The 26,361-nt window shown below is 41.2% G+C and overlaps 2 protein-coding genes across 7 annotated transcripts in view; one reads left to right on the top strand and one right to left on the bottom strand.

Annotated features, from left to right (window-relative positions):
• Positions 1-23,467, top strand: part of kif25 (kinesin family member 25) — a 28,994-nt gene extending 5,527 nt beyond the window's left edge. Inside the window, exons 5-16 of one of the 3 annotated variants that reach the window (XM_061900607.1) lie at positions 610-713; positions 790-875; positions 944-983; positions 1,055-1,122; positions 1,185-1,259; positions 3,907-4,041; positions 4,118-4,297; positions 7,087-7,241; positions 7,309-7,503; positions 7,585-7,740; positions 7,802-7,944; positions 18,092-23,467. In XM_061900607.1, the coding sequence (XP_061756591.1) occupies positions 610-713; positions 790-875; positions 944-983; positions 1,055-1,122; positions 1,185-1,259; positions 3,907-4,041; positions 4,118-4,297; positions 7,087-7,241; positions 7,309-7,503; positions 7,585-7,740; positions 7,802-7,944; positions 18,092-18,151 (1,397 nt within the window). In that variant the 3' untranslated portion in view covers positions 18,152-23,467. Of the gene's footprint in view, positions 1-609; positions 714-789; positions 876-943; positions 984-1,054; positions 1,123-1,184; positions 1,260-3,906; positions 4,042-4,117; positions 4,298-7,086; positions 7,242-7,308; positions 7,516-7,584; positions 7,741-7,801; positions 7,945-18,091 lie in introns of all 3 variants that reach the window. The other 2 variants (XM_061900608.1, XM_061900605.1) reach the window with 2 other exon arrangements.
• wasf1 (WASP family member 1) overlaps positions 19,606-26,361 on the bottom strand; it is a 114,755-nt gene continuing 107,999 nt past the window's right edge. For all 4 annotated transcript variants that reach the window (XM_061900610.1, XM_061900609.1, XM_061900611.1 and 1 more), the window contains 2 exons: positions 25,754-26,304; positions 19,606-20,775 (listed from right to left, as the gene is read on the bottom strand). In XM_061900610.1, coding sequence (XP_061756594.1) covers positions 20,618-20,775; positions 25,754-26,304 — 709 coding nt within the window. In that variant the 3' untranslated portion in view covers positions 19,606-20,617. The remainder of the gene's footprint in view (positions 20,776-25,753; positions 26,305-26,361) is intronic.

Raw genomic sequence — 26,361 nt, 5'->3', positions numbered from 1 at the left:
CATTGGTGTAAAGAGAAAATGTGCATACATGTGGAGAATATGCAACGATACAGTTACAGTACATGCTGTATACAATATACATACATATATATAAACACACACATATATATATATATAATGATGCAATATTATAAAGTGTGATGTCTGTGCTATAATAGCTTGTTTAATTTTAAAAGTTCTCCTTTTTTGCATTTGATTTGTTCATACATCTTTTGTTTGTTTTTCGTGCAATTTTGCTGTTTTAAAATCTGCTACAATATGATGTAATACAGAGTGTGGCGTCTGGGCCATAATACTGTCGCTTGTACTTGTTTTTTTTTTTAATGTTCCTGTTTTGCATTTTATTTGTTAATGCCTCTTTTTGAATTATTTTTATTATTAATTTGTATATAGTTTTAGCCTGAGTTTGTTTGTTTTTGCCATATAACATGGTTGCTCTTTTTGGTCTGTTAGCCTCATAGGAATGAATACGTGAACTAAAGTAGTCCTGTCTTGAATGTTGACCTCAGCATTACAGCGCCAAATAGTACAGTATATCATCCCTCCTCATGTTATATGTAGATGACCACATCGTTTGTTAACTTGTTCTTGTGAACTATTTCTGTGCAGATTTACAGGCTCAGTTGACGGCTCTGGAGCACTCTCTGGAGGAGGAGCGGGTGAAGTGCAACGCAGAGAGGCAGAGAAGGAAAGACCTTCATAACACGCTGGTGGTGGGTCTTGGACAAGTCTGGTCAGTGCGTCCATCAAGTGTTAGGTGACACTAGGGGGAACACTTTCGTGTTGCAGGAGCTCCGAGGGAACATCCGTGTCCACTGCCGAGTGCGTCCTCTTCTACCTTTCGACCAAGTCCAGTCCCCGCTTCTTGGGTCAGGGTGCGTATTTAGACCCAAAAAACATTGTTGAGTTATAGGTTTGTTAATATGATGGTCTTCACTTTCAGACCGGTGTCCTCGGAGCAAATTGTGCATGCGATCAGTGATGTAAATATCATCGGCATTTAAACTTTCCTACACTTACACGTCCTCACATACGTACTCTTGGTGTGTTCCAGGACACAGTGGTAGTCAACTGCATGAAGGCGGGAGTGCCAGCGCAAAGCAAGATGTTTGAGTTTGAGAGGTACAAAAATCGTATAAACTTGTCATTTTAATGTTTTAATCACAGTGTTCTGATTCCTCCAGGGTGCATGGCCCAGAAGATTCCCAGGAAACTGTATTTGAGGAAATCAAGCCTCTCTTAACATCTGTGCTGGATGGGTAAGTGTCAAACGGTAGGAGTGTCCCGGTACAACTTTTTCACTTCTATTTTGGATCCTTAACTGAGTAAATTAGTTAATTATTAATTAGGTTAATCAGCCTTAATCATACATCCATCCATCCATTTTCTACCGCTTATTCCCTTTTGGGGTCGCGGGGGGCGCTGGCGCCTATCTCAGCTACAATCGGGCGGAAGGCGGGGTACACCCTGGACAAGTCGCCACCTCATCGCAGGGCCAACACAGATAGACAGACAATATTCACACTCACATTCACACACTAGGGCCAATTTAGTGTTGCCAATCAACCTATCCCCAGGTGCATGTTTTTGGAATTGGGAGGAAGCCGGAGTACTCGGAGGGAACCCACGCATTCACGGGGAGAACATGCAAACTCCACACAGAAAGATCCCGAGCCTGGATTTGAACCCAGGACTGCAGGAACTTCGTATTGTGAGGCAGACGCACTAACCCCTCTGCCACCGTGAAGCCTTAATCATACATACATTTTTTTATTTTGTAATATTAGAGAGGGCTTGATAAAGTGAAATTAGTCAAACTGAGAACAATGGTAGGAAATAAAAACATTAAATGATTTATCATTAAGAGTCTGGAATTAATTTATGATGCCATTTAGTTGTAGTGGAGTGGTAAGTTTTCTGGCTGATACCTTGAGTCCACAATAATTAATTTAAGCTCTTGACGCAGGAAGGCAAAGGATGTGGACACGCTTGTTACTGGATACTTTTAATTACTTTTCTGCCTTTAAGACTTCTATCTGTAAGTAATATTCAACTATAATTATTGACTCCTGTTTATATTGTTTAAACTGAAATAGTGTGAAATTAAGAACACTTATTACGTATGTCTAGCTTGTGTGCTTAGCTGTTGTGTAGCTGCTGCTCCCTGTAGCCTATAGCCTACCATTTTTACCTTTTGTTAGTGACTTCACTTAAATACAAACCTTTTTTTCTTATTGGTAGGTATAGGTTATATTCATTTTCATGACTTTTGACCGGAAGTCGTGGTCAACCAAACCAACATGGCTACTGTGCAGCAAATAGCATGCACATTATCTAAGTACGCAAGGGGTCTAGATCTTAGCGCTAAAAGCAGATAAGAGCAAAAAACCAACAATGCATTGGAATCGATCCCTGTACGTGATCAAAATAAGATTTGTCGAGTGATCTCATGGATTATCCTTTGACTGCGTTCACCAGATGTCCAACTAGCTGGTGCTCTTGCGAGGATGCGACTTAGCAAACAAACTGTGAGTACCACTCGATAGCCTTGATTTACTGTTTTTATTTTCCTATTATGTTAACCACTCATTAAGATAAATAAATACATCACTGAAGACCTGGCTGGTTGTTAAGGAAAGGCGGCAAAGTAATTACAGTTCACTATAACTGCATGACCGAGTAAGTTTCAGCTATGTTGCATTGTTGATGTTGCCTGTGTCATTACGAGTATGCATGGTTTTCCCTGTCATCACCAAAATATAACTATAGATCTCAAAGTTCTGTTTGTATTAAAAGCTTTGTTTATGATTGCTGCCTTTTGTAAAAGCTTAACTCTTTTTAGGTTTATCTCACATTTGCTTTCTTTTATTTAGACTCGTTGAGTTAGTGCTTTACGAAACACTCGTCACGAAAATTTGTTTTAAGAACTCCAAAACAAGATAACATACAAACAGTATCAAAATAATACGTAAATAGGAAATACTGAAAATTAAAAATATATCTATCAAAGTGATTACTGTAAACTCGTGGGTTCTTTGACTCTGCTCCTTTGGACTGGAGTGCTATATTTGAGAGACTTTTCTTGTCGTCGTTTCAAAAAATCTTGCACTCTTTTGCCCATCTTGATTATCTCTCGAGGAACTCCAAAGAAACTTAGATCTTTTTCACGATTTGGATGGTTCCAATTGCCTAAAACAATGCATTGCCGGGCATTTTTCTTCAAGAAAGGCAAAATGCGCCCAGAACCCTTTGACCGCAGACGCTTTCTTGACCATGGCATATTTAATGAGCCGGATGTAAGGTCAGGTGAATACAACCTCCATCCATCCATCCATTTTCTACTGCTTATTCCCTTTCGGGGTCACAGGGGGCGCTGGCGCCTATCTCAGCTACAATCGGGCGGAAGGCGGGATACACCCTGGACAAGTCGCCACCTCATCGCAGGGCCAACACAGATAGACAGACAACATTCACACTCACATTCACACACTAGGGCTAATTTAGTGTTGCCAATCAACTTATCCCCAGGTGCATGTCTTTGGAAGTGGGAGGAAGCCGGAGTACCCGGAGAGAACCCATGCATTCACGGGGAGGACATGCAAACTCCCCACAGAAAGATCCCGAGCCTGGATTTGAACCCAGGACTGCAGGACCTTCGTATTGTGAGGCAGACGCACTAACCCCTATCCCACCGTGAAGCCCTGAATACAACCTATTTAGATGATAACGGGCGCAGCAGGACTGCTTGTATCGCAGCGCTTGTATCGTAGATTTTTGGTACAAACAGATATCATCCCATACTTGTTTTTTTGGTATCGGACCAATATTAATATTGGATCGGGACACCCCTATCAAACAGCAACACAAGTGTAGTGTATAGAGTCATTCATTCATGCACGCTTGCAGCTACAACGTATGCATTATGGCATACGGGCAGACAGGAAGTGGGAAGACTCACACTATGATGGGATCACCTGCGTTTGGCAGCCGCTCAGGGCTGCAGCAAGGAGTCATTCTCAAGGCCTCCGCGGAGTTATTTCGGTAAAACATCCATTCATTGTAATCTCATCAGGTGTTCAAGTTAGAATGAAAGTTAGCAAGTTAACCTATGTGGCAGGCTGATCTCCGAGAAGCCTCCCTCCAGCCACACGGTGGAGATGTCGGTGATCGAGGTGTACAACAACGATGTGTTGGACCTGCTGTCTGGGGACGACCAACCAAACGTCAGCGCAGTCCATCGCCGGGAAAGCGTCTCTACATCCTGCAGTTCCAGCCAGGTCTCCTCCCTCACACAGGAGTAAGAACACAGCTGGTCGTCTATCTGTATCTATCTGTACATACTACTGTATGACAAACATATAATTGTACTTGTCAAGTGTCAACTCTTCCTTTACCCCGGAATAACTACCGTATATTCCCCTTCTTTTGTCTTCCTCTTCCTCTTATTTTGCTATTAGATGTTTGCCTTTCCAAAATTACTTCAATGTGAAGTTTCTCATAAAGTATGTTACAAAAACACAATCAAATCACAGTTATAATGTTTAAATAAACTGACATTAAATTATTGCAAATTATGCCTTAAGAGGACTATTGATTGAAATACAAATGTGGCTGCCAATTAGGGCTGTGAATCTTTGGGTGTCCCACGATTCGATTCAATATCGATTCTTGGGGTCACAATTCCATAATATATCGATTTTTTCGATTCGATTCGATTCTCGATTCAAAGACGATATTTTTCCGATTTAAAACGATTCTGTATTCATTCAATACATAGGATTTCAGCAGGATCTACCCCAGTCTGCTGACATTCTAGCAGAGTAGTAGATAAAAAAAAAAAAAATTGCTTTTATAATTGTAAAGGACAATGTTTTATCAACTGATTGCAATGATGTAAATTTGTTTTAACTATCAAACGAACCAAAAATATGACTTATTTTATCTTTGGGAAAACATTGGACACAGTGTGTTGTCAAGCTTATTAGATGTGATGCAAGTGTAAGCCACTGTGACACTATTGTTCTTTTTTATTATTTTTATAAATGTCTAATGATAATGTCAGTGAGGGATTTTTAATCACTGCTATGCTGAAATTATAATTAATATTGATACTGTTGTTGATAATATTCATTTTTGTTTCATTACTTTTGGTTTGTTCTGTGTCGTGTTTGTCTCCTCTCAATTGCTCTGTTTATTGCAGTTCTGAGTGTTGCTGGGTCAGGTTTGGTTTTGGAATTGGATTCCATTGTTATGTTATTACTGTGTAGTGGTTTGTTGGATTGATTAAAAAAAATAAAAAAAAATTAATTAAAAAAATCGATTTAAAAAAAATGAGAATCGATTCTGAATCGCACAACGTAAACGATTCGATTCATATTCGAATCGATTTTTTACCACACCCCTACTGCCAATGGTTAATCCTAATGTAATAGGTCAAAATTACCTCATTACCCAGATTGCTTTTTTGCTAATTTCAGACTAAATAAATGTATTTTACGATAGTGTGGAACATTAACTTGCCTTCAATGTGATTTTCAGGGTGAAAACAATGGCAACAGAAAGTGACAATGGTGGGAAGAGTACTAATTGTATTGTCCAATTATATTTGGAAAATCATGAATACTGTAAAAAGTGGGAAGTTTTGGGGTTTAAAAATACAAAGTTTTATTATCCTAACTAAGACAAATGCTTTAACGGTGGAATGGTTTGCATTAGTTGCAAAAATTGGGAGGAGTAGTCAAAATTAAAAAAAAAAAAAAAAAAATCTATGAAAATTATGAATTACTCTAAAACCGGTAATATCACGGAATGTTTGTTGAATGAGCCCGCATGTCCTAAATGCGTTGAACATTTTGACACTTGAACGGAATTCTTTACAAATGGTGTGAATTGCATGCGAAACGTCTTACTCTGAAACAGTAAAGATGTCCCACACGATTGATGTCATCTTTGTTTACAATGAGCCCAAGGCAAGTTCACAGCATGAGTGGGAGAAAAGGAGCGTTTGATTTGCTCACCATAACCCACCTATAGCACAGTACAGGTAATCTTGATTTATTGTAATGATTTTCTTGTATTTATTCATCTGTTGTTAAGCTGTTTCTAATGTTATCAGATGTATCCGTGTGACATCATTATTCCTCATATTGGACAATAATTATCTGTTTGATATTTATTGTGCACCCTAATTTGATTTGAAATGTCATGATCAATGTATAATTTAGTGAATTTGCCTCTAGTTTGTTAGATTAAGACGATTAAACACATTGGAAAAATTGCATGCAAAATAAACATGAAAGGGAGGTATAGCTTGGTTGGTAGAGTGGCCGTGCCAGCAACTTGAGGGTTCCAGGTTCGATTCCCGCCTCCGCTATCCTAGTCACTGCCGTTGTGTCCTTGGGCAAGGCACTTTACCCACCTGCTCCCAGTGCCACCCACACTGGTTTAAATGTAACTTAGATATTGGGTTTCACTATGTAAAATCGCTTTGAGTCACTAGAGAAAAGCGCTATATAAGTATAATTCACTTCACTGTAAAGCAATGTAATAGTATACAATTCATCAAAAATAATTCTTTTATGACGGACATACAATAATTTTAGAAAAAGTCACTCATGCAAAAGCTAAAAAAAAACTAATGTAACAAGATCATAAATATAAAAATGTCAGCAAAACAACAAAAATATCAGAAATTTTCAAGTTGCGTGGACAATAAACTGCAGATAAAAGTATCCATCCCAACGCACTAGTATCAATCCGATACAAATACCCATCGATCGATATTTCAATTGATACGCCCACTGGTATTTTCATTGTCTTGGGCTACATGAATCCTGAATTTCAACATGAGCATGTGAAGTAAAAATAGCCCAAACGCACCTTCAAGCTGAAGACGAAGATGATGAAGGTAACAGAGACGGTATACGAAATCTTTTGCGTGGGTGTACGAAAACCGAGGTAGCAGTGTGTATAAGTGTACTTTCAAAAGTATTGTCCCTTCAAAAAATACAATAAAATGTTAACTCAAGTTCCAACATAGAAATCAATGCAACCTAAGAAGCATCCTGACTGTTCTTCCTTCTGCAGGCCTGTAAGTGATACTTGTGACGTGACGCACATCATGAGCAGAGTGGTGAAGATCAGAGCTCATTGTCCCACCCTAGTGCACGCCGACTCCTCACGTTCCCACCTCATTGTCACGCTCACTATTTCCTCCAAGAGTCCCAATGCTCGAGCCCTGGGTGAGAATGTTACTTTCTCTCTGAGATTTGAAGCGAGACCTTCATCCATGTGCTCTTCCTCCTTTAGCACGCAGGCTGCAGAGCGCCAAGAAGAGCATGCAACACCCCACACAGGAGCGGTGGAGCCCACGGGATGATTGCCTTGGAAGCCCCGCCTCTTCCCCTTGTCCTTCCCCGTCACAGTCTCCCTGCACCTCCCCAAGATTGGGCACCACCCGGGCTGTGTTCAAGACCAAGCTGCAGTTTGTGGACCTTGCAGGGAGTGAGTGTGTTGGTGAGGAGGTAGAAATACCCGTCTTATGTACACTTAAACACACACTTACCACAAAGTTGTGTGCGTCAGATATGACTAGAGTTTCAGGCGCAGCCCTGTGGGAGGTGTCCTGCATCAACCGCAGTCTCTCTGCCCTCTCAGACGTCCTTGGTGCGCTGGCCGAGCAGAGATCTCACATCCCTTACAGGAACAGCAAGCTCACACACCTGCTCAAGGACGCCATAGGTAGTAAGACTTCCAACAAAAAACTTTTATGTTGGACCAACTTTCAATTTCCATCTTCCAGGTGGCGACGCAAAGCTATTGGTGATGCTATGCGTGTCTCCAACACAACGCTACTTCACCGAGTCCCTGCAGACTCTGGGATTTGGTGCACGGGCCCGCCAGGTCCAACGAGACCCATCAAGGAAAAAAAGCAACACATTGAAAGTTAAGTGAGGAAAGAATGAGAGAAATTCAAGCCAACATCCAAGGAAATATACACACTGCGAATGCAACAAAATAATTTCCATTTATCAACCAACAATTCAGAACCTTAAACAGTGTATCATATTTTACTAATTAATCACTTGTCTATGTATTGCTAAATTAGCAGTTTTTATTTATAATAGTTTAGCAATTATCATAAAAGAGTAACTGCACTTTTATGGGATTTTGCCCATCATCCACAATCCTTATTAGACTTGGACAACATTTGATTTATCTTCAAGGGAAATTATTTTAAACAGTAGCTCAATTACAAAACAAAAGGAAAGGATAACTAAACACTGTCGAGGGCACAAAAAGAGGATTAAATGATAAATTGAATGTAGTCGACCAACACGAAAGAGATTGTGAATAACAACAGCAGCAATAGAATGGGACATCTTAAAAAAATAGATAAATTAAAAGTAAATCCATTCAGCCATCCATTTCTACCGCTTGTCCCTTATTACAGCTTAAATATACATTATGAACAAAGAAAGGTGTGGAAACGTTAATGCAGATTAGTAATAGACAACAATGATCTATTACCGTACTAAGAGTGTTTGTACAGCTGGACGGAGTGCGGACTGAAGGAGTTCTTGTAGCTTTCACAATAGGAACCAAGCTGGAGAAGCCTGTTGGAGTGTGAACGCCGCTGTCCTTTAATTGTCTGGTGGAATGGGTGAGCATGATTGCCCATGATGCATAGCAGTTTGTCCAGTGTCCTGCTGTCATTCAGTGAGACAAACGCCGCCAACTGCGTGCCAATAGTTTGGCCGGATTTTCGTATCAGTTTGTCCAGCCGACTTATGTCAGTTTTGCTGGTGCTGTTCCCTCAGCCAACCACAGCAAAGTACAGGAACTGGCTACCACAGAATGGTAGAAGATCTCCGACAGCTTGCTACACATATTTAAGGACCCAAGCTTTCTCAGGAAGTATCCAGTCTGGTCATGCCCTTCTTGTATACTGCTTTGCTGCTGTCCTTCTCGTCTAGTTTTCTGTTCAAGTGGATTCCCAGGTACTTTTAGTGCTTCACAGGTACTTCTAATACTTATGTGTGTTCTAAATAAATAAAAAAAACTGCTAGTAAGAAGTTATAAAGCAATAAAAAAAACTTCCAACAACACTCAATTTACATGCCTTGACCTGCGTATTGTCCAAGTTAGAGTGACTTTGTTATTTTAAAAACTAACACAAGGAACTATTCTGGCATAGTGAAATATCACCTTGCTCACATGGCTCCTCTGACCACTAGTGCAGTGGTTCTCAAATGGGGGTACGCGTACCCCTGGGGGTACTTGAAGGTATGCCAAGGGGTATGTGAGATTTTTAAAAACATATTCTAAAAATAGCATCAATTCAAAAATCCTTTATAAATATATTTATTGAATAATACTTCCACAAAATATGAATGTAAGTTCATGAAATGTGAAAAAAATGCAACAATGCAATCAGTGTTTACAGCTAGATTTTTAAGAAGGGGGACCGGAGGGTGTGTTCCAACTATCGTGGGATCACACTCCTCAGCCTTCCCGGTAAGGTTTATTCAGGTGTACTGGAGAGGAGGCTACGTCGGATAGTCGAACCTCGGATTCAGGAGGAACAGTGTGGTTTTCGTCCTGGTCGTGGAACTGTGGACCAGCTCTATACTCTCGGCAGGGTTCTTGAGGGTGCATGGGAGTTTGCCCAACCAGTCTACATGTGCTTTGTGGACTTGGAGAAGGCATTCGACCGTGTCCCTCGGGAAGTCCTGTGGGGAATGCTCAGAGTATGGGGTATCGGACTGTCTTATTGTGGCGGTCCGTTCCCTGTACGATCAGTGCCAGAGCTTGGTCCGCATTGCCGGCAGTAAGTCGAACACATTTCCAGTGAGGGTTGGACTCCGCCAAGGCTGTCCTTTGTCACCGATTCTGTTCATAACTTTTATGGACAGAATTTCTAGGCGCAGTCAAGGCGTTGAGGGGTTCCAAACGGTCTCTGCATTTTGCAGATGATGTCGTCCTGATGGGTTCATCTGACCGGGATCTTCAGCTCTCGCTGGATCGGTTCGCAGCCGAGTGTGAAGCGACCGGAATGAGAATCAGCACCTCCAAGTCCGAGTCCATGGTTCTCGCCCGGAAAAGGGTGGAATGCCATCTCCGGGTTGGGGAGGAGACCCTGCCCCAAGTGGAGGAGTTCAAATACCTAGGAGTCTTGTTCACGAGTGAGGGAAGAGTGGATCGTGAGATCGACAGGCGGATCGGTGCGGCATCTTCAGTAATGCGGACGTTGTACCGATCCGTTGTGGTGAAGAAGGAGCTGAGCCGGAAGGCAAAGCTCTCAATTTACCGGTCGATCTACGTTCCCATCCTCACCTATGGTCATGAGCTTTGGGTCATGACCGAAAGGATAAGATCACGGGTACAAGCGGCCGAAATGAGTTTCCTCTGCCGTGTGGCGGGGCTCTCCCTTAGAGATAAGGTGAGAAGCTCTGCCATCCGGGAGGAACTCAAAGTAAAGCCGCTGCTCCTTCACATGGAGAGGAGCCAGATGAGGTGGTTCGGGCTTCTGGTCAGGATGCCACCCGAACGCCTCCCTAGGGAGGTGTTTATGGCACGTCCAACCGGTAGGAGGCCACGGGGAAGACCCAGGACACGTTGGGAAGACTATGTCTCCCGGCTGGCCTGGGTTTTGGTAATGCTTAAAATTAGCAAAATACTGTAAATATTACATGTTATCATTAATGTGCTTGCTACTACATTACATGCTGGACAAACTTGCAGCATATATATAAAAAAAACTGTTCAAGGTTTTTAGAAATCTTTATAAACAAAATAGATCATATCCCCATTACCTGCATTGTTCGCCACCTCTTGCTATCATTTTTTATGACTTAGAATGCACAGAAAAGGAAAGAGGAAAACGTGTATTCTTATCTCACATAAGGATTGTGAATGATGGGCAGTTCCTTTTTAATGGTTTTAGCACTGAAATATATGTGACGAACAATTTGACCCTTGGTCACTCTGAATTGTCTTTGGAAAGGCAAATACTGCAATAAAGTGTGACAACTCCTTAACCACTGCCTTAGCTGTTGTTGACCTGAGTGGAATGGTAACAGGATATCTGGTGCTCAGACACATACCTGTGAGGATCAATTTACACCCAGATTTTGCACAAGGCAAAGTCACACAGTCCACAAGATGTTCAAACGTCTCACTTACCGCTGGAATAGGCTGCAACAGAGTAGACTTTACAATATTTTCTGATTTGGCCATCCTGTCAACTGACATACATGATAAAGTTGATTCATAAGCAGCAGGTATGCCCCTAGGTTTTGTGTGGCCCTAAACAAAATTTAGTTTGTAACCCCATTATGGTCTTTAATATTCTTTATTTATTATTATTATTATTATTAAACTCCTGGAGGGCCCCAACCACACCCTTAACCTAAAGTAACGACACTACATACACACTTAATGTGTATCCATTCACTATAAAATAATTATTGCCTTTATTTTGTTAAAACTAGCCTTTTAAAACACATGTAAAAACTTAAATAAGGTTTTTGCATGCAGGTTGTAATGTCTCCAACATTTTCTATGGAAAATTGCTTTAATAAGGTTTTTGATATCAAGGTTGTATTAACATTCAGTATATAGATTAGATGATTGTAAACCAATTTCCTCTTGCATGAATGCACTCCCACCCATCAATAATTGTTTCCGTCCTTCTATACATGTGCCAGTCTTCACATTGGGATGACCCAAGCACATCTACTGTGCTTCCGGGTCATGATCTTTATTACAGGCGTCCGTCCGTCAGTAGTGACGATAGGGTGCGCCTGGGAGATTTCTTCCTCCCCCCGTCATAGCTGGCGCCAATTGGTTGGAGCTTAGGACTGCCAGCTTTCGTGTTGTTTCCTCCCTTTTGGGTGAAGGCTGGAGTGACCTCTCCGTGGCGCTTGCCTGGGCAGAAAATATGGAGATCCTGTGTTGCCCAGTCATCAAGATCCCCCTCTCGGCCGTGACGATGTGGCCCAGAGGAAATCAAGGCAATTCATCTGGCATCGGCTTGGCTGCAGAAGCTGCCGGCAGGGGGTCAGCAATGACACCCAGCCGCCTCAGGGGCTCCACTCCTGATTTTCTGTCTGGGTTACTCCCATAGCCTTTCTTTCTCTTAAAGATACCACAAGGCAGTGGGTGGAGGCGAGGGGTGATGACGACTATTTGACTATAGGTGGGGCAGTGGTTGGCGGATGCCAGTGTGTGTCCACGCAACGGTGGGCCTGCATACCTCGCATCTGGGGCCCACTGCTGCTCTGGAATCCCCTACAGTTTAGCCTGAGACCGCAAGCTCCCAGTTACCGTGTGTGGCCGCAAAGAAGCACTGTAGGAGTTTTGGTAGTGGAGCGGCTGTGAACCGGCAAGAGGAGGCTTACGCGCTCGGCTCCTCTTTTCACCCCCCGTAAGGAGGGCTAGCCGGTGGCAGTAGCTGAAAGCAGACAATAGCAGGCAGAATCAACATGCAAAATGCAACATGCGCTAACTACAAGCATTTCTACACAGTGCTACTGCACTGACGCATCACACACACCCTGTTTTACAAACACACACACATGATCAGAAAGCCCACAATATTTACATGTTTATGTCTCAGTTTCTTCATCAATAATGTGTTTTATCAAGCATTTAAACCAGTGGCGTCGTTAGGCCTTTTTACGGGAAGCAGATTGCTGACTAAATATCTAAATATCCTCAACCCCCCCAAAATTATCTGGTGTTATTTTGTTTCTCAATCAATCAATCAATCAATCCGTCAATTAAACTTTATTTATAAAGTACTTTTTGTACATAAAATAAAATGCAACACGGTGTGCTTGGCAGACTTAAAAACAATGCCTCAATGACCCACCTACTCCCATCATCAGTCACATGCACACACACACACACACTCACACACGCACAGAGGAGCCAGGTGAACAAGCACAATCACGGGAGCCGTCTTCACCAGAAAATCACCAGACCATGGCTAACAAGATGCTGACACTAAAGGCCTGATTTTGGGGTATTTCGTTTACAATATAATGTTGACAAATTCAGCACAAAGTGGCATGAATGTGAACTTTAATAACCATACAACCTTTCATTATTTACTTGAACACAATTATAATTCTGTCAAATTTCCATTTACTTTATAGTGTAAGGTATAGATTAGCTGATTCATGTAGGATTAGCATTAGTGAATAATGATCATAACAATATACCATTAGTTTAACTTTTATTATCTTTGATGCATCTAAATGATTCATAAAGAAATTTGTGATGCCCCTTTTCCAAACTTTTAGAAGGTTACTTTCCGGACGTGCTGTAATGAAAAAACTGGAAATATGTGATGCATTACATTGTATCATAAGCATATTTGAAATAAACTTAAACTGAACTGAACTGAACCGAATGCACCACAATTATGTGCTATGATATGCAAAAGTCAAACTTAAACCTAACTTTGTATAACGCTGCCACAAATAGATGTATCATGTTTTTACCCAATGTCTTTTCACCTCGTCCTGGTTGACAAATGTTGCTCTGTGTGAATGCTTTAAAGGTAAGCTTTGACGACGTTGTAATGGCTGTGTTTAGTGAACAGTGAAGTGTTCAATGCTTTTTTACTGCTACCAGAAGGAAAGAACCATTTTGGATTTTTGCAAGGAGGTGTAGGTTGTGTTACACACTCTTATTTGAGTCAAATAACCTTATTATTGACTTTTGACAGCAACATTTATTTTTATCTTAAATTTATTGATGTCATATTTTATACTGTATATTCGAATCTTTACAAAAGCCCAGGCCATCATCATGTGGCAACCCTACTGGTTGTGTCCCTAAACAACCATTTGTATTTATGTCATGAACCGGCCCTGATAAGCAGACACCTCAAAACTCCCACACTACAAAAAAAATGCTTCAAAATATGCCGATCTTCTTTACAAAAAAGGGCCACTTTTAATGTGATGACTGTGTTGGAAACACGAGTTAGATCAGTCATTTTCACCGAGGGCCACATCGCAGTCATGTTTGGCCCCATGGGGCCTCATCTAACAGTGAATATTATGACACAATTTTTAGATGCATTTTATAAGTATATTTTTGAAAAACTAAAATGTAAAAATAATATGGTAAGGTGCAATAATTTCACCTCAAAATGTAGTGTATATTACTGTAAATGGAAAAACAATACTGCTGTTTTCATGGTTTTAAAAAAAAGGCAGCTCGGTTGCTAGAATTTTACTATAAAATCTACATTTGTTTTTTTTCTGTCAATAAAAAAACTGCAATTTTACAGTCAAATTTTGGCACTTGAGCTGACAGTTTTTGTTTTTTTTACCGCAAATTTACAACTGTAGATTTTCCGGTGTATTACTGTAAATGCCAAAGCGGCACCACAGTTTATTACAGTAAAAAAAGTACTGTTGTTCAGTAAATTTTACAATTTTACCATGAAATCTCTTTCTACTTTTACATTGCACAAATTGATGGATAACTTGCTTTGAAATCATTATTAGTAGTTTGTATTTCTATTTAAAAAATGGTTTGAATGTTTCATAATATATATATATTTTTTTTTTATTTCCCAAAAGAGTTACATTACTTTATTAATATATATTATTTCTAGGCTTTTGAAGGCCAGATAAAATGAAGTGGCGGGCTTTTAGTTTGACACCTGTGATTCAGATCCTCTAGTGATACTGAATAGAAATAAAAGATGGAGCTTCCAAGTCTTTGCACATTGGTTTTGACAAAGCCTCTGGCTTTTAGTTAGATGTTGCTTGTGGGACTACCAGGCAGCAAAACTTCACTGAGAATAAGGTGAACACCCTCTGTGGGCAAAGCTAAGAGACACTTCATCCTCTACCAGCTTACAGCACAATACCACTCTGTGTAAAGGAATGTGTAACACTGACAAACCTATTCTCCTGCGAAGGATAATGACCCTTTGTCAGACTCAGCTGAAAACGGCAGGAGCGAACCCACAATATAAGAATCATAAGCACCAGTGTCCCTCAGAATGTTAACAGGGACTTTTATGTTGCGCTCAACCAGAAAAACAAACCCATCGGTACCCAATGGTACCACTAATTGATTAACGTGGACCCCAACTTAAACAAGTTGAAAAACTTATTCGGGTGTTACCAGTTAGTGTTCAAAGGTCTCCCACCTTTATTCTAATCCTTTAACAAAGAACTAAAGCAAATTACTTCAACGTTATGCAATAAAGAACAAAAACAGACGACGTGACAAAAACTGTGAAAAACACAGAATGGTGAAGCTAGTTATTAGTTTTTATAGATAGTTTTTATTAATGTTTTTTTAGGAGAGTTTATCTTAAAATGCAATAGTTTTTCCTGGTTGTTTATATAGTTCAAAATTTAATTCAATATATTATAGTTCAATTAAATATGGTTTATTATTACTGTGATACAGGTTAATTATCCCATTGTTATCACGTTTGTTATTATAATGTAAAATGTGTGAACACCCTGAAAAATCCTACGTGTGTTTGCTTTCATCTCATTGCTAATTTGGAACAAATGTAATTTCAACAAAAACAATGTTCCAAGGATTCTGTACTTTCTAATCCAGTCCAAACTGTACATATTCAGCTGTTTTGCACCTCGTAGTGTACAATGCATATATGTACTGTATATGTAGAGTGGGACACAACCACAGAACATCTGCACATATTTTACCGATGTAATTGATTTTCCTGATGAATACCTACTGCATATATTGTTATCTGTCTGTAAAGTATTATTTTTATTGCTATGACAATGTTTTATCTTATTGCTATTACTTGTTGGCATTTTATATCCCTCATTTACAGAAATGTTTATTGATGTGTGCCATCCTAGTATTAAATAGATACATTGAAATTGATCTTTGATTAAATAGTGAGAAGTGAGTTGTGGTTAACATTATTAATAATAATAAAGTGTTGGCCTGTTCCACTAATCTGGTACATTTATTTCTTCTTTTAATCTAAAAAGATTAAATATGTGTTAAAGCACATACATGCCCTGCTTTGTTGATGCAAGTGGTACAGTCAGCGCTTTGCTGCTGTGCTAAAAATGGCCAAGAATAATGAATACTTATAACAAAAACAAAAGCTGCAACATTACTTTAAGTGTATGATGGGAGAATAGTCCATCATCTTTGACTCCTAATTCATAAAAATCCAAAACTGCTTTTGAATAAATTGTGTTGAGAGAGGGATATTAGCTCAAATTCCAGACAACGATAGAGGACAGTGATTCTCAAGCTGTGTAATCTGTACACTTCAAAAAGTCAGTGTTCAAAAACAAGAAAAAAAAATTCAAAAATTAGGGATATTTTATTTAAACTAAGCAAAATTATCTGCCAATAGAAAAAGAAAATTCGGCTTGTCAAGACTTTTCAAAACAAGTCAAATTAGCTAACCTCAATGAACCCAAAAATACCTTTTAAAATAAGTATATTCTCACTAATAACAATTGCGCTTTTTTTGGTAGAAAAAAAAGAGACCTTTTTGCTCAATATGTTGAAAAATTAAGTAAATGCTAGTGCCATTATCTTGACATAATGATATGTGCTTGGCATCATGATTTTTTTTCATGCTTGAAGTAAGAAATTATTACTCTAAAAAAGTGGTTTTATACTTGTGAGTGTTAATGACACAGCATTTCATCAGTTGATATTCTAGTTTCAAGCATGTTTTACTCAATATAGGTCATAAAATCTCAGCAACAAGCTGTAATATCTTACTGAGATCTTTTAGAACCAAAACCCTTAAAACAAGTAAAACACTCTTACATAAAATCTGCTCAGTGAGAAGAATTATTTTATCAGACAGAAAATAAGCAATTATCACCCTTATTTGAGATATTTAATCTTGCTTAGATTTCAGTTTTTGCAGTGTACCACAAATGATACGCAGGCTCTATCTAGTGCAGGGGTGCCCGTTACGTCAATTGCGATCGCGGAGGGTGTGTCAGTCGATCGCCAGCCAGGCATTAAAAACAAAGAGACCTAAAAAATTAGCGATCATCAATCTTCACCAAAACGTCACTTTCGTCACTTGATTGAGAGTCTTGTCAGAGGATGCTGGCTGTTGTCAGATCATTAATAAGAAAAAATAACCGACAGGAAGGCGGGAAACTTTTTTTATTTCAACAGACTCTCGCACCGTACCTGCCGTCAAAACTCTAAAGACCGTCTGCACAGTTCCTGTCTTCACAATAAAAGCGCTGCTTACACCTACCTGTGTTAAACAAAATAAGAGTCTCAGAAAGCTGGCATGCACAAGCTAGCAAGCTACGGAGTTTGCCGCCAATGTATTTCTTGTTAAGTGTATAAAAAGGAGTATGGAGGCTGGACAAATAAGATGCTAAAACCAACCACTTTCATGTGGTATTGGACAGAAAGGAGGACTTTTTTTCTCCTCCATTTGAAAATGTTATTAGAATCAAATACACCAACTTATATTCTTGTCTTCATGAAAGAAAGGAATCTAAATGTGTTGAACTTGCTTGTATTATCATTAACCACCTTTAACTTGTTAACAAAACTATCTCTTTCATAAATAAATAAATATGAGTTATATATATGAATGAGGTAGATACCCTCGACTTGGTCAATTGAAAAGTAGCTCGCCTGCAGAAAAGTGTGGGCACCCTGATCTAGTGGTACGTCAAATAATCACTTTTGTCATGATCCGTGGCCGGGTCATGTTTTGTTTAGTCATGTTCTGTTAGTTTTGGACTCCCTTATTCCTGTTTTGTGCACCTCTTGGTTTGTTTTGGTTTCTATGGGGAATCATTGGGTTCAGCTGCCTCTGCTCAGTGGTCGGCACGCTCACCTGCAGTCGACCACTAATCAGAGAGCTATTTATTCACCTTTCTCGCCACGCTCAGTCTGGCTTCATTGTTTGCTTCAAGCAACAGGCACGTAGGTTCATGTCTAGTTTCTATGTTCTTGAGTCCTGTGCTAAGTTTGTACCTCAGCTTCACGTGCGACCTTTGGTTTGCGTCCTGTTTTCTGTATGTGTTATGATTTGCGAAGAGTAAATCATATCCTACCTTCACGCTTTGTCCAGAGTTGTCCGTCTGCATCCCGGGAGAACGACCCCGCAGTTAGCTGCAAGACCCACACCTGACAACTTTTTTTTAAAGTACTGTTTAATTTTCCCATATTCAAACAGTGTTACTGTTCAAACTGGGTGTAATGTGGCCAACAATAATAAATATAATTATGTAAAACATCTGCCTTGTTTTGAATGAGTAGTTAGCCCTACTACGCTACGGTATTTTAATGTTGGTCATAGTGGTACTTGGAAAGCCAACTGTTTTCTGAAGTAGTACTTGGTGAAAAAAAGCACTTTTGCCAAAAGTATTTGGCCACCCATCCAAATGTTCAGAATCAGGTGTCCTAATCACTTGGTCCCGCCACAGGTGTATAAAATCAAGCACTTAGGCATGGAGACTGTTTCTACAAACATTTGTGAAAGAATGGGCCGCTCTCAGGAGTTCAGTGATTTCCAGCGTGGAACTGTCATAGGATGCCACCTGTGCAACAAATTCAGTCGTGAAACTTAATGTGACCTTCCAATTAGCCCATGTAAAGTACGCAGAGAGCTTTATGGAATGGATTTCCCTGGCCGACCAGCTGCATCTAAGCCATACATCACCAAGTCCAATGTAATGCGTCGGATGCAGTGGTGTAAAGCACGTCGCCACTGGACTCTAGAGCAGTGGAGATGCATTCTCTGGAGTGATGAATCACGCTTTTCCATCTGGCAATCTGATGGACGAGTCTGGGTTCTGAGGTTGCCAGGAGAACGCTACATTTCGGACTGCATTGTACAGAGTGTGAAATTTGGTGGAGGAGGAATTATGGTGTGGGGTTGTTTTTCAGAAGTTGGGCTGGGCCCCTTAGTTCCAGTGAAAGGAACTTTACATGCCCCCAACCTTTTGGGAACAGTTTGGAGCGGGCCACTTCCTCTTCCAACATGACTGTGCACGAGTGCACAAAGCAAGGTCCATAAAAACATAGATGACAGAGTCTGGTGTGGAGCAACTTGACTGGCCTGCACAAAGTCCTGACCTGAACCCAATAGAACACCTTTGGGATGAATTACAACGAAGACTGAGAGCCAGGCCTTCTTGACCAACATCAGTGTGTCACCTCACCAATGTGCTTTTGGAAGAATGGTCAAAAATTACTATAAACACACTCCGCAACCTTGTGGAAAGCCTTCCAAGAAGAGTTGAAGCTGTAATAGCTGCAAAAGGTGGACCGACATCATATTGAACTCTATGGGTTAGGAATGGGATGGGTATTCAAGTTCATATGTGAATATGTGAGTCAAGGCAGGTGGCCAAATACTTTTGACAGTATAGTGTATTTAGGATGTGACAGGCTGCTTGTGCGAATGCGACATATATTGACCGTATGTGGCAAGAGGAGCTCCTCCTCAAAGTGACAGCGACATTCATTTTGTGACAAATGTTCGTACATACCCTGCCTTTCCTCCCCAACCTTTTGATTATTAGATTTTGTAAACATAGTTTTTCCCACCGGTGGGCAAAGAGGGTCCAAGTTATTGTCAAAGAGGATTCATTAGAGTTTTATTAATTCAAGCAAATTGTAACAGTTACATAAGTTACATGATATTAATCTTTTTTCCTCTGTCTTCCGAACCAGGCTTTTCTGCCGCCTTTCCCCATCCCCTCCGTCCTTCCTCATCCCCCCCAAACATAGAAAGAGCAAATCCATACAAGCGCAGGCAAGTAAGAAGTAGTAACGGCACGATACATTCATCAACTCAACGACACGTGTTGTTTTTTTGTACGGACAATAAGGCAAGTCGAAGAAAGAACAGGACAGACAGAAATGATGGCCGAACGTCTTAATCACACAAAACTGTTTTTTTTTTCCCCATAGAAGCAAACGAGGTAAGGCCTCTCGTTACACAGTAAAGGGTATCTCTGTGTGTGTGGAGGGGGAAGCTGCCTTCATTGTTGGTGTATGAATTGTACCTGGACTAAATATTAATTTGGGACAACTACAGCGACATCCATTCACAGGTGTCCATGTTTGTGACAAGTAAAATACTCTTAAAAATAATGGCTCAGAGATTCGTCTTTCCTGATATGGACAAGCATGTGTGGCCCTTGGAGGACGCCACACCACCTGGACAGGGAGAGACGCTCCAAGCGTGTATTTCCCTGGGGTTAAAGGTCGTGCAGTCCTTCGATCAAACACACTGTTTTGTTCTGAGGCTACATGAAGCAATGGAGCCTGAGAAAACTGCAGGTATGTTGATAAAAAACAAAAAAGCGGAAAAAAAGAGCATGTAATATTATTATATCCATCCACAAAGTGGTGAAAATGTGCTAAAGAACTAATTGCATCATGCCTTCATGTCTTTTTTCTGTTTTCTTTTATACATTACAGGTAAGACACGAAAAAAAAAGAAAAGGAAAAAGTGGTTATTCTTAAAAGAAAACAGAACGGAATGAAGTCCGGAACCACTAAAAAAAGACCACAACACGGACAGCAATGGGAGTTCTCCACGACAAGACAGACGCAAAAGGAAAAGAAGGTGTCCGCAGGCTGACTATCATTCCATCCAGTCCCCCTCGTCAAACTCTGACTCGTCCTCCGAGTCGGAGTACTCCACGGCGATGCGTCGGGACAAGATGGTGGCCACGTCGTTGCCCACTCGCTCGTGTTTAGCCTCTTGCTCTCGCTGCTCCTCCACCTTTCGCAGCTGAATGCCTAAAGAAGGCGAGAGAAAAGTAAAAAAGGTAAGGCTTAAGACACGTTTTCATTGTGTAAAAAAGTACCTCAATTTACCAGCTTAATTGGTTCTGTCACTCAGTACATGTCCATGCTCTAAATTACTTCGATTTCTCAAATAGTTTAGCTCTAAATAAGCCTCCTACACCCCATGAACACTCCTCAATCCGATTGTGTTCGGTTTTGAAAAAGCAGACTAACACACCTAGATTCCATCCATTTCCTACCGCTTGTCCCTTTTGGGGTCGCACGGGGTGCTGGAGCCTATTTCAGCTGCATTTGGGCAGAAGGCGGCGTACACCCTGGACAAGTCATCACCTCATGACAGGGTTAACACAGACAGGCAACATTCACACTCACTTTCACACACTAGGGCCAATTTAGTGTTGCCAATCAACCTATCCCCAGGTGCATGTCTTTGGCGGTGAGAGGAAGCCGGAGTACCAGGAGGGAACCCACGCAGTCATGGGGAGAACATGCAAACTCCACACAGAAAGATCCCGAGCCCGGGATTGAGCCCAGGACAACTCAGGACCTTTGTATTGTGAGGTACATGCACTAACCCCTGTTTTCACCGTGCTGCCCACACCTAGATTATGCTACTGAAAACCAGATCTCTGTAGTGAATGTGTGCCGCCCGAGGGGACTTTTTGTATAGCACGTTTGCCAGTCTTAATGCGGGTCATGTAACCCGGAAGCAGATACAATTCAATAATAACATAAGCAAAAATTATAATGAAGAGGAAACTGTTTATTTGCTTCACAAATTAGAATAATGGAACATTCTGAAGTGCATCGAAAGAAGCACTATTTAAGAAGGTAGATTAGGAACCCCGAACGAAATAGGAATGAGATGGAAGAGAATGAAGCAGGTATATTACGAGGCAAATTAAAAAACGTACACATACCTCTTGACGCTGCATTAGTGCACTTCAAACTTGATTACCAATAACTCTGTATTCCACACTACTGGTAAGCCTGTACAGAACAGTAGCAACCCTCATCTAGAACAGTATCCGGCAGGGCACACACTGTCTTTTGATTTGGATTTAAAAGTGTCCACAGAACTTTCCTCCAGAAGGTCTTATCTTTGTCCATGTGATGTCAAATGAAACAAAAAATTAGCTGTTTGGCCACAATACCCAGCAATATGTTTGGAGGAGAAAAGGTGAGGCCTTTAATCTCAAGAACACCATACCAACCGTCAAGCATGGTGGTGGTAGTATTATGCTCTGGGCCTGTTTTGCTGCCAATGGAACTGGTGCTTTACAGAGAGTAAATGGGACAATGAAAAAGGAGGATTACCTCCAAATTCTTCAGGAAAAATTAAAATCATCAGCTCGGAGGTTGAGTCTTGGGCGCAGTTGGGTGTTCCAACAGTACAAGGACCCCAAACACATGTCAAAAGTGGTAAAGGAATGGCTAAATCAGGCCAGAATTAACATTTTAGAATAGCTTTCACAAAGCCCTGACTTAAACGTTCGGACAATGCTGAAGAAACAAGTCCATGTCAGAAAACCAACAAATGTAGCTGAACTGCACCAATTTTGTCAAGAGGAGTGGTCAAAAATTCGACCAGAAGCTTGTGGATGGCTACCAAAAGCGCCTTTTGCAGTGAAACTTGCCAAGGGACATGTAACCAAATATTAAAGGCCTACTGAAATGAGATTTTCTTATTTAAACGGGGATAGCAGGTCGATTCTATGTGTCATACTTGATCATTTTGCGATATTGCCATATTTTTGCTGAAAGAATTTAGTAGAGAACATCGACTATAAAGGTCGCAACTTTTGGTCGCTAATAAAAAAGCTCTGCCTTTACTGGAAGACGCAGACGATGACGTCACCCGTGTGAGGGCTCCTCACATCCTCACATTGTTTATAATGGGAACCTCCAACAAAAAGAGCTATTCGGACCGTGAAAACGACAATTTCCCCATTAATTTGAGCGAGGATGAAAGATTTGTGGCTGAGGATAATGATAGCGAAGGACTACAAAAAAAAATTAAAAAAAATAAAGTTAAGAAAGGCGATTGCGTTGTGAGCGATTCAGATGTTTTTAGACATATTTACTAGGATAATTCTGGGAAATCCCTTATCTTTCTATTGTGTTGCTAGTGTTTTAGTGAGATTATATAGTACCTGATAGTCGGAGGGGTGTGTCTACGGGTGTCTTGACGCCAGTCTCTGAGGGAATTAGTCACGGCAGCAGCAGCACGACAGAAGTTCCGCTGATCTCCGGTAAGAGGCGACTTTTTACCACAATTTTCTCACCGAAACCTGCCGGTTGGCAAGTAGTCGGGATCCATGTTCGCTTGACCGCTCTGATCCATCGTAAAGCCTCACCTCCGGGAATTTTAAACAAGGAAACACTGTGTGTTTGTAGGGTTAAAGGCTAAAGCTTCCCACCTCCATCTTTCTACTTTGACTTTTCCATTATTAATTGAACAAATTGCAAAAGATTCAGCAACACAGATGTCCAAAATACTGTGTAATTGCACGATGAGAAAAGACGACTTTTAGCCGCTAGTGGTGCTGCGCAAATATGTCCCCTCCAACTCACGCGCACGCGTCATCATTCCGCCAAGTTTTCAACAAGAAACTCCGCGGTAAATTTAAAATTGTAATCTAGTAAACTAAACCAGCCGTATTGGCATGTGTTGCAATGTTATTGTAGAAATTATTGGAAACTCAAGACAGCCATGACATTATGTTCTTTACAAGTGTATGTAAACTTTTGACCACGACTGTATTTTATTTATGCATATATATATATATATATATATATATATATATATATATATATATATATATATTCCTTTTGCACTAATTGTCTTAAAGAGAGCGCACTTGCCGTACGCTCTCCCGACACTGTGGCGCAAGTGCGATGATGTTACGTTATCGATGGAAAATGCATTTTTAGACAATATGATTTCCCTGAGCGGCTAAGAGACCCCGAGAGTAACAAGCGGTAGAAAACAGATTAGAAAGGACAAATAAAAAATTAAAAATTTTGAGACTTCCCACTGGCCGTATTTTGGATGCTGGCGGGCCGTATTGGGCTCGCAGGCCTTAGTTTGAGGACCCCTGATCTAAACTTTACCGCTGCCGGGTATTTTTTTCTATACTTTTGTTGTCATATTTTCAGAATGCATTTGTGCTATTTTTGGCCAAAGTAAGACAAAGAAAACAATCTGAAGTTGATTTTATTTTTTAGTTTCAATGCCATGATTTTAGTAGTCCGGCCCACGTGTGCACAGATTTCCCTCCATGCGGCCCCTGAGCTAAAATTAGTTGGACACCCCTGATGTACAATATTAAAGTATAGGTAAGAGTTGCAGCAAAAAAAGGGGGCCGCATAAACGAGAGAGTAGATCCAGCAGAAAATATACATTATACACAAAGAGAGGTAGCTAACAAAGAAGCGGGAGACTTCCAGCGGGTCGGATTTTGGACGCTGGCAGGCCGTAGTTTGCACTAATCTGTGCTAAAAGGAAATAGGCACACACCACCGGTGTACGGGAGGCATGCGGCGTATGCCCAATAGTGACATTTGATAAGAGGGTGTGCATGGACACTGGGACATTACATATAGGTGTGAAAATTAAAAAAATCAATCAATCAATCAATCAATGATTATTTGTATAGCCCTAAATCACTAGTGTCTTATAGGGCTGCACAAACCATAACGACATCCTCGGTAGAGCCCACAATTTGAGTAATCAGACTAATTTGGGGCATGGAAACAGTGCGTGAGCCTTTAACTCCAAACACCCGTATCTCCAATAAATGTCTCGAATTGAAATGAATATAAATCCATCTAGTTGGTGCTCTACACTCCCACAACAGCACAACTGCCATTAATCCATCTTCTACTGCTTGTCACCTCTCGGAGAAGTGAAGTGAATTATATAGCGCTTTTCTCTAGTGACTCAAAGCACTTTTACATAGTGAAACCCAATATCTAAGTTACATTTAAACCAGTGTGGGTTGCACTAGGAGCAGGTGGGTAAAGTGTCTTGCCAAAGGACACAACAGCAGTGACTAGGATGGCGGAAGCGGGGATCGGATCTGGAACCCTCAAGTTGCTGGCACGGCCACTCTACCAACCGAGGTATAAAGGAGAGGTTCACCAAGGACAAGTCGCCACCTCATCGCAGGGCCAAGACAGACAAAAAAGCATTCACACAATAGGGCGAATTTAGTGTTGCCAATCTATCCCCAGGTGCATGTCTTGGCTTTTTAAAGAAAAATTAACTTTTAGATAAAAAATATAGTACAAAAATACAATACTTCTAACAACTACCGTATTTTATGAAGTAATGTACCAGTAATAAGAATTTACTTTGGAGAATGGACTTCTAGGGCGTTTATTTTCAGCTGCCTCCTCGTCAAACACACCATTAGCAGCTTTTTCATATTTTCATGGATAAATTACTAATTTGGATCATTTATTTATTTAGTTCAATAAATATCATCCGCCTCCTCTTTTCTGCACTCTCCTTCACACTCACTTGCTTCCTTCCCATGGTTGAAAAACTAAGTTATGTCAATCTGTAGCGATAATTTAATGCTAGCAAGTTAAAACATTTTTTGGGGTGGATCTTACAGGGTTCACTGTGACATTTTCTATGCCAACTACTGGCGGGGATGCTTGTAACTAGAATTCTTGCTTACAACTTAAAGCTTAACAATTCGATGAGAGACAGCTCTTATCTGAAAACAATCTTAAAATGGAGCACTCTTAAGTCAAGGTACCACTGTAGTTGCGTTTTAGGCACCGAAATACAGTTGTTGTTTGTTACACAATGCAACGTATTTTAATCAAGAAAACTAATCAATAAAATAATCAATGGCCGCACCCCTAGCTGGGTGAATGAAATAAAAATTTGAACAGCTACACAGAAATGATAGCAGTGTCTTTAAGAAGTTTGGAAAAGTCTCCAAAACATGCCCACCTTTTCGTATGGCCTCCAACAGAACACTGCGGGCATCGCTGATAGGTGGCAGGTTGGCGGGATGGTGCCTCTTGGCTGCCATATCGTGCATGGAGTGGTGAGGCGGGGAGGCCATCGCCCCCGCCAACGGAAGCGCCGGCACAGGAAGGGGCCCCGACGGGCAGGGTGAGGAGCTTCGCGCTCCGGCGAGGGGCAGAGGAGGAGGCGGCGGGGGAGGAGGCAGGACCGTGCCATCCGCCCCCAGGCCCTTGTCCAGGACCTGCTGGAGGCGGGCCGGGGAAGAGGAGTGAAGCGGGGGCGCCACTGGTGGAGGTGCAGGGTGGAGCACCCCTGGGGCAATCTGTAGAGGGGCCGGGGCAGGGGGTATCGCCAGGGATTGGTGTTGGGCCGGTAGGGGAGGAACAGGGGGAGGTGGAGTGCCGCGTAAGCCGGAGGACGGTAGAGGGGGCGGCGGCGGGGGGAGAGGAGGCGGCGGAGGTGGGTGGGCGTTGCTGAGGCCCGCCGTCCTTGCTGGGGACTGAGGTCTGCTGTCTGAAAAACCTGAACTGGAACTAAGAAGACAGAAAGACAACATGTTGGATTATTCTCCTCCTGGTTTTGCTAGTGCC

This window comes from Nerophis ophidion, linkage group LG05 (genome assembly GCF_033978795.1).
Source record: "Nerophis ophidion isolate RoL-2023_Sa linkage group LG05, RoL_Noph_v1.0, whole genome shotgun sequence".
Classification (NCBI taxonomy): domain Eukaryota; kingdom Metazoa; phylum Chordata; class Actinopteri; order Syngnathiformes; family Syngnathidae; genus Nerophis; species Nerophis ophidion.
The sequence above is the reverse complement of the archived record's forward strand: the minus strand, read 5'-3'. Positions and strand labels throughout refer to the sequence as shown.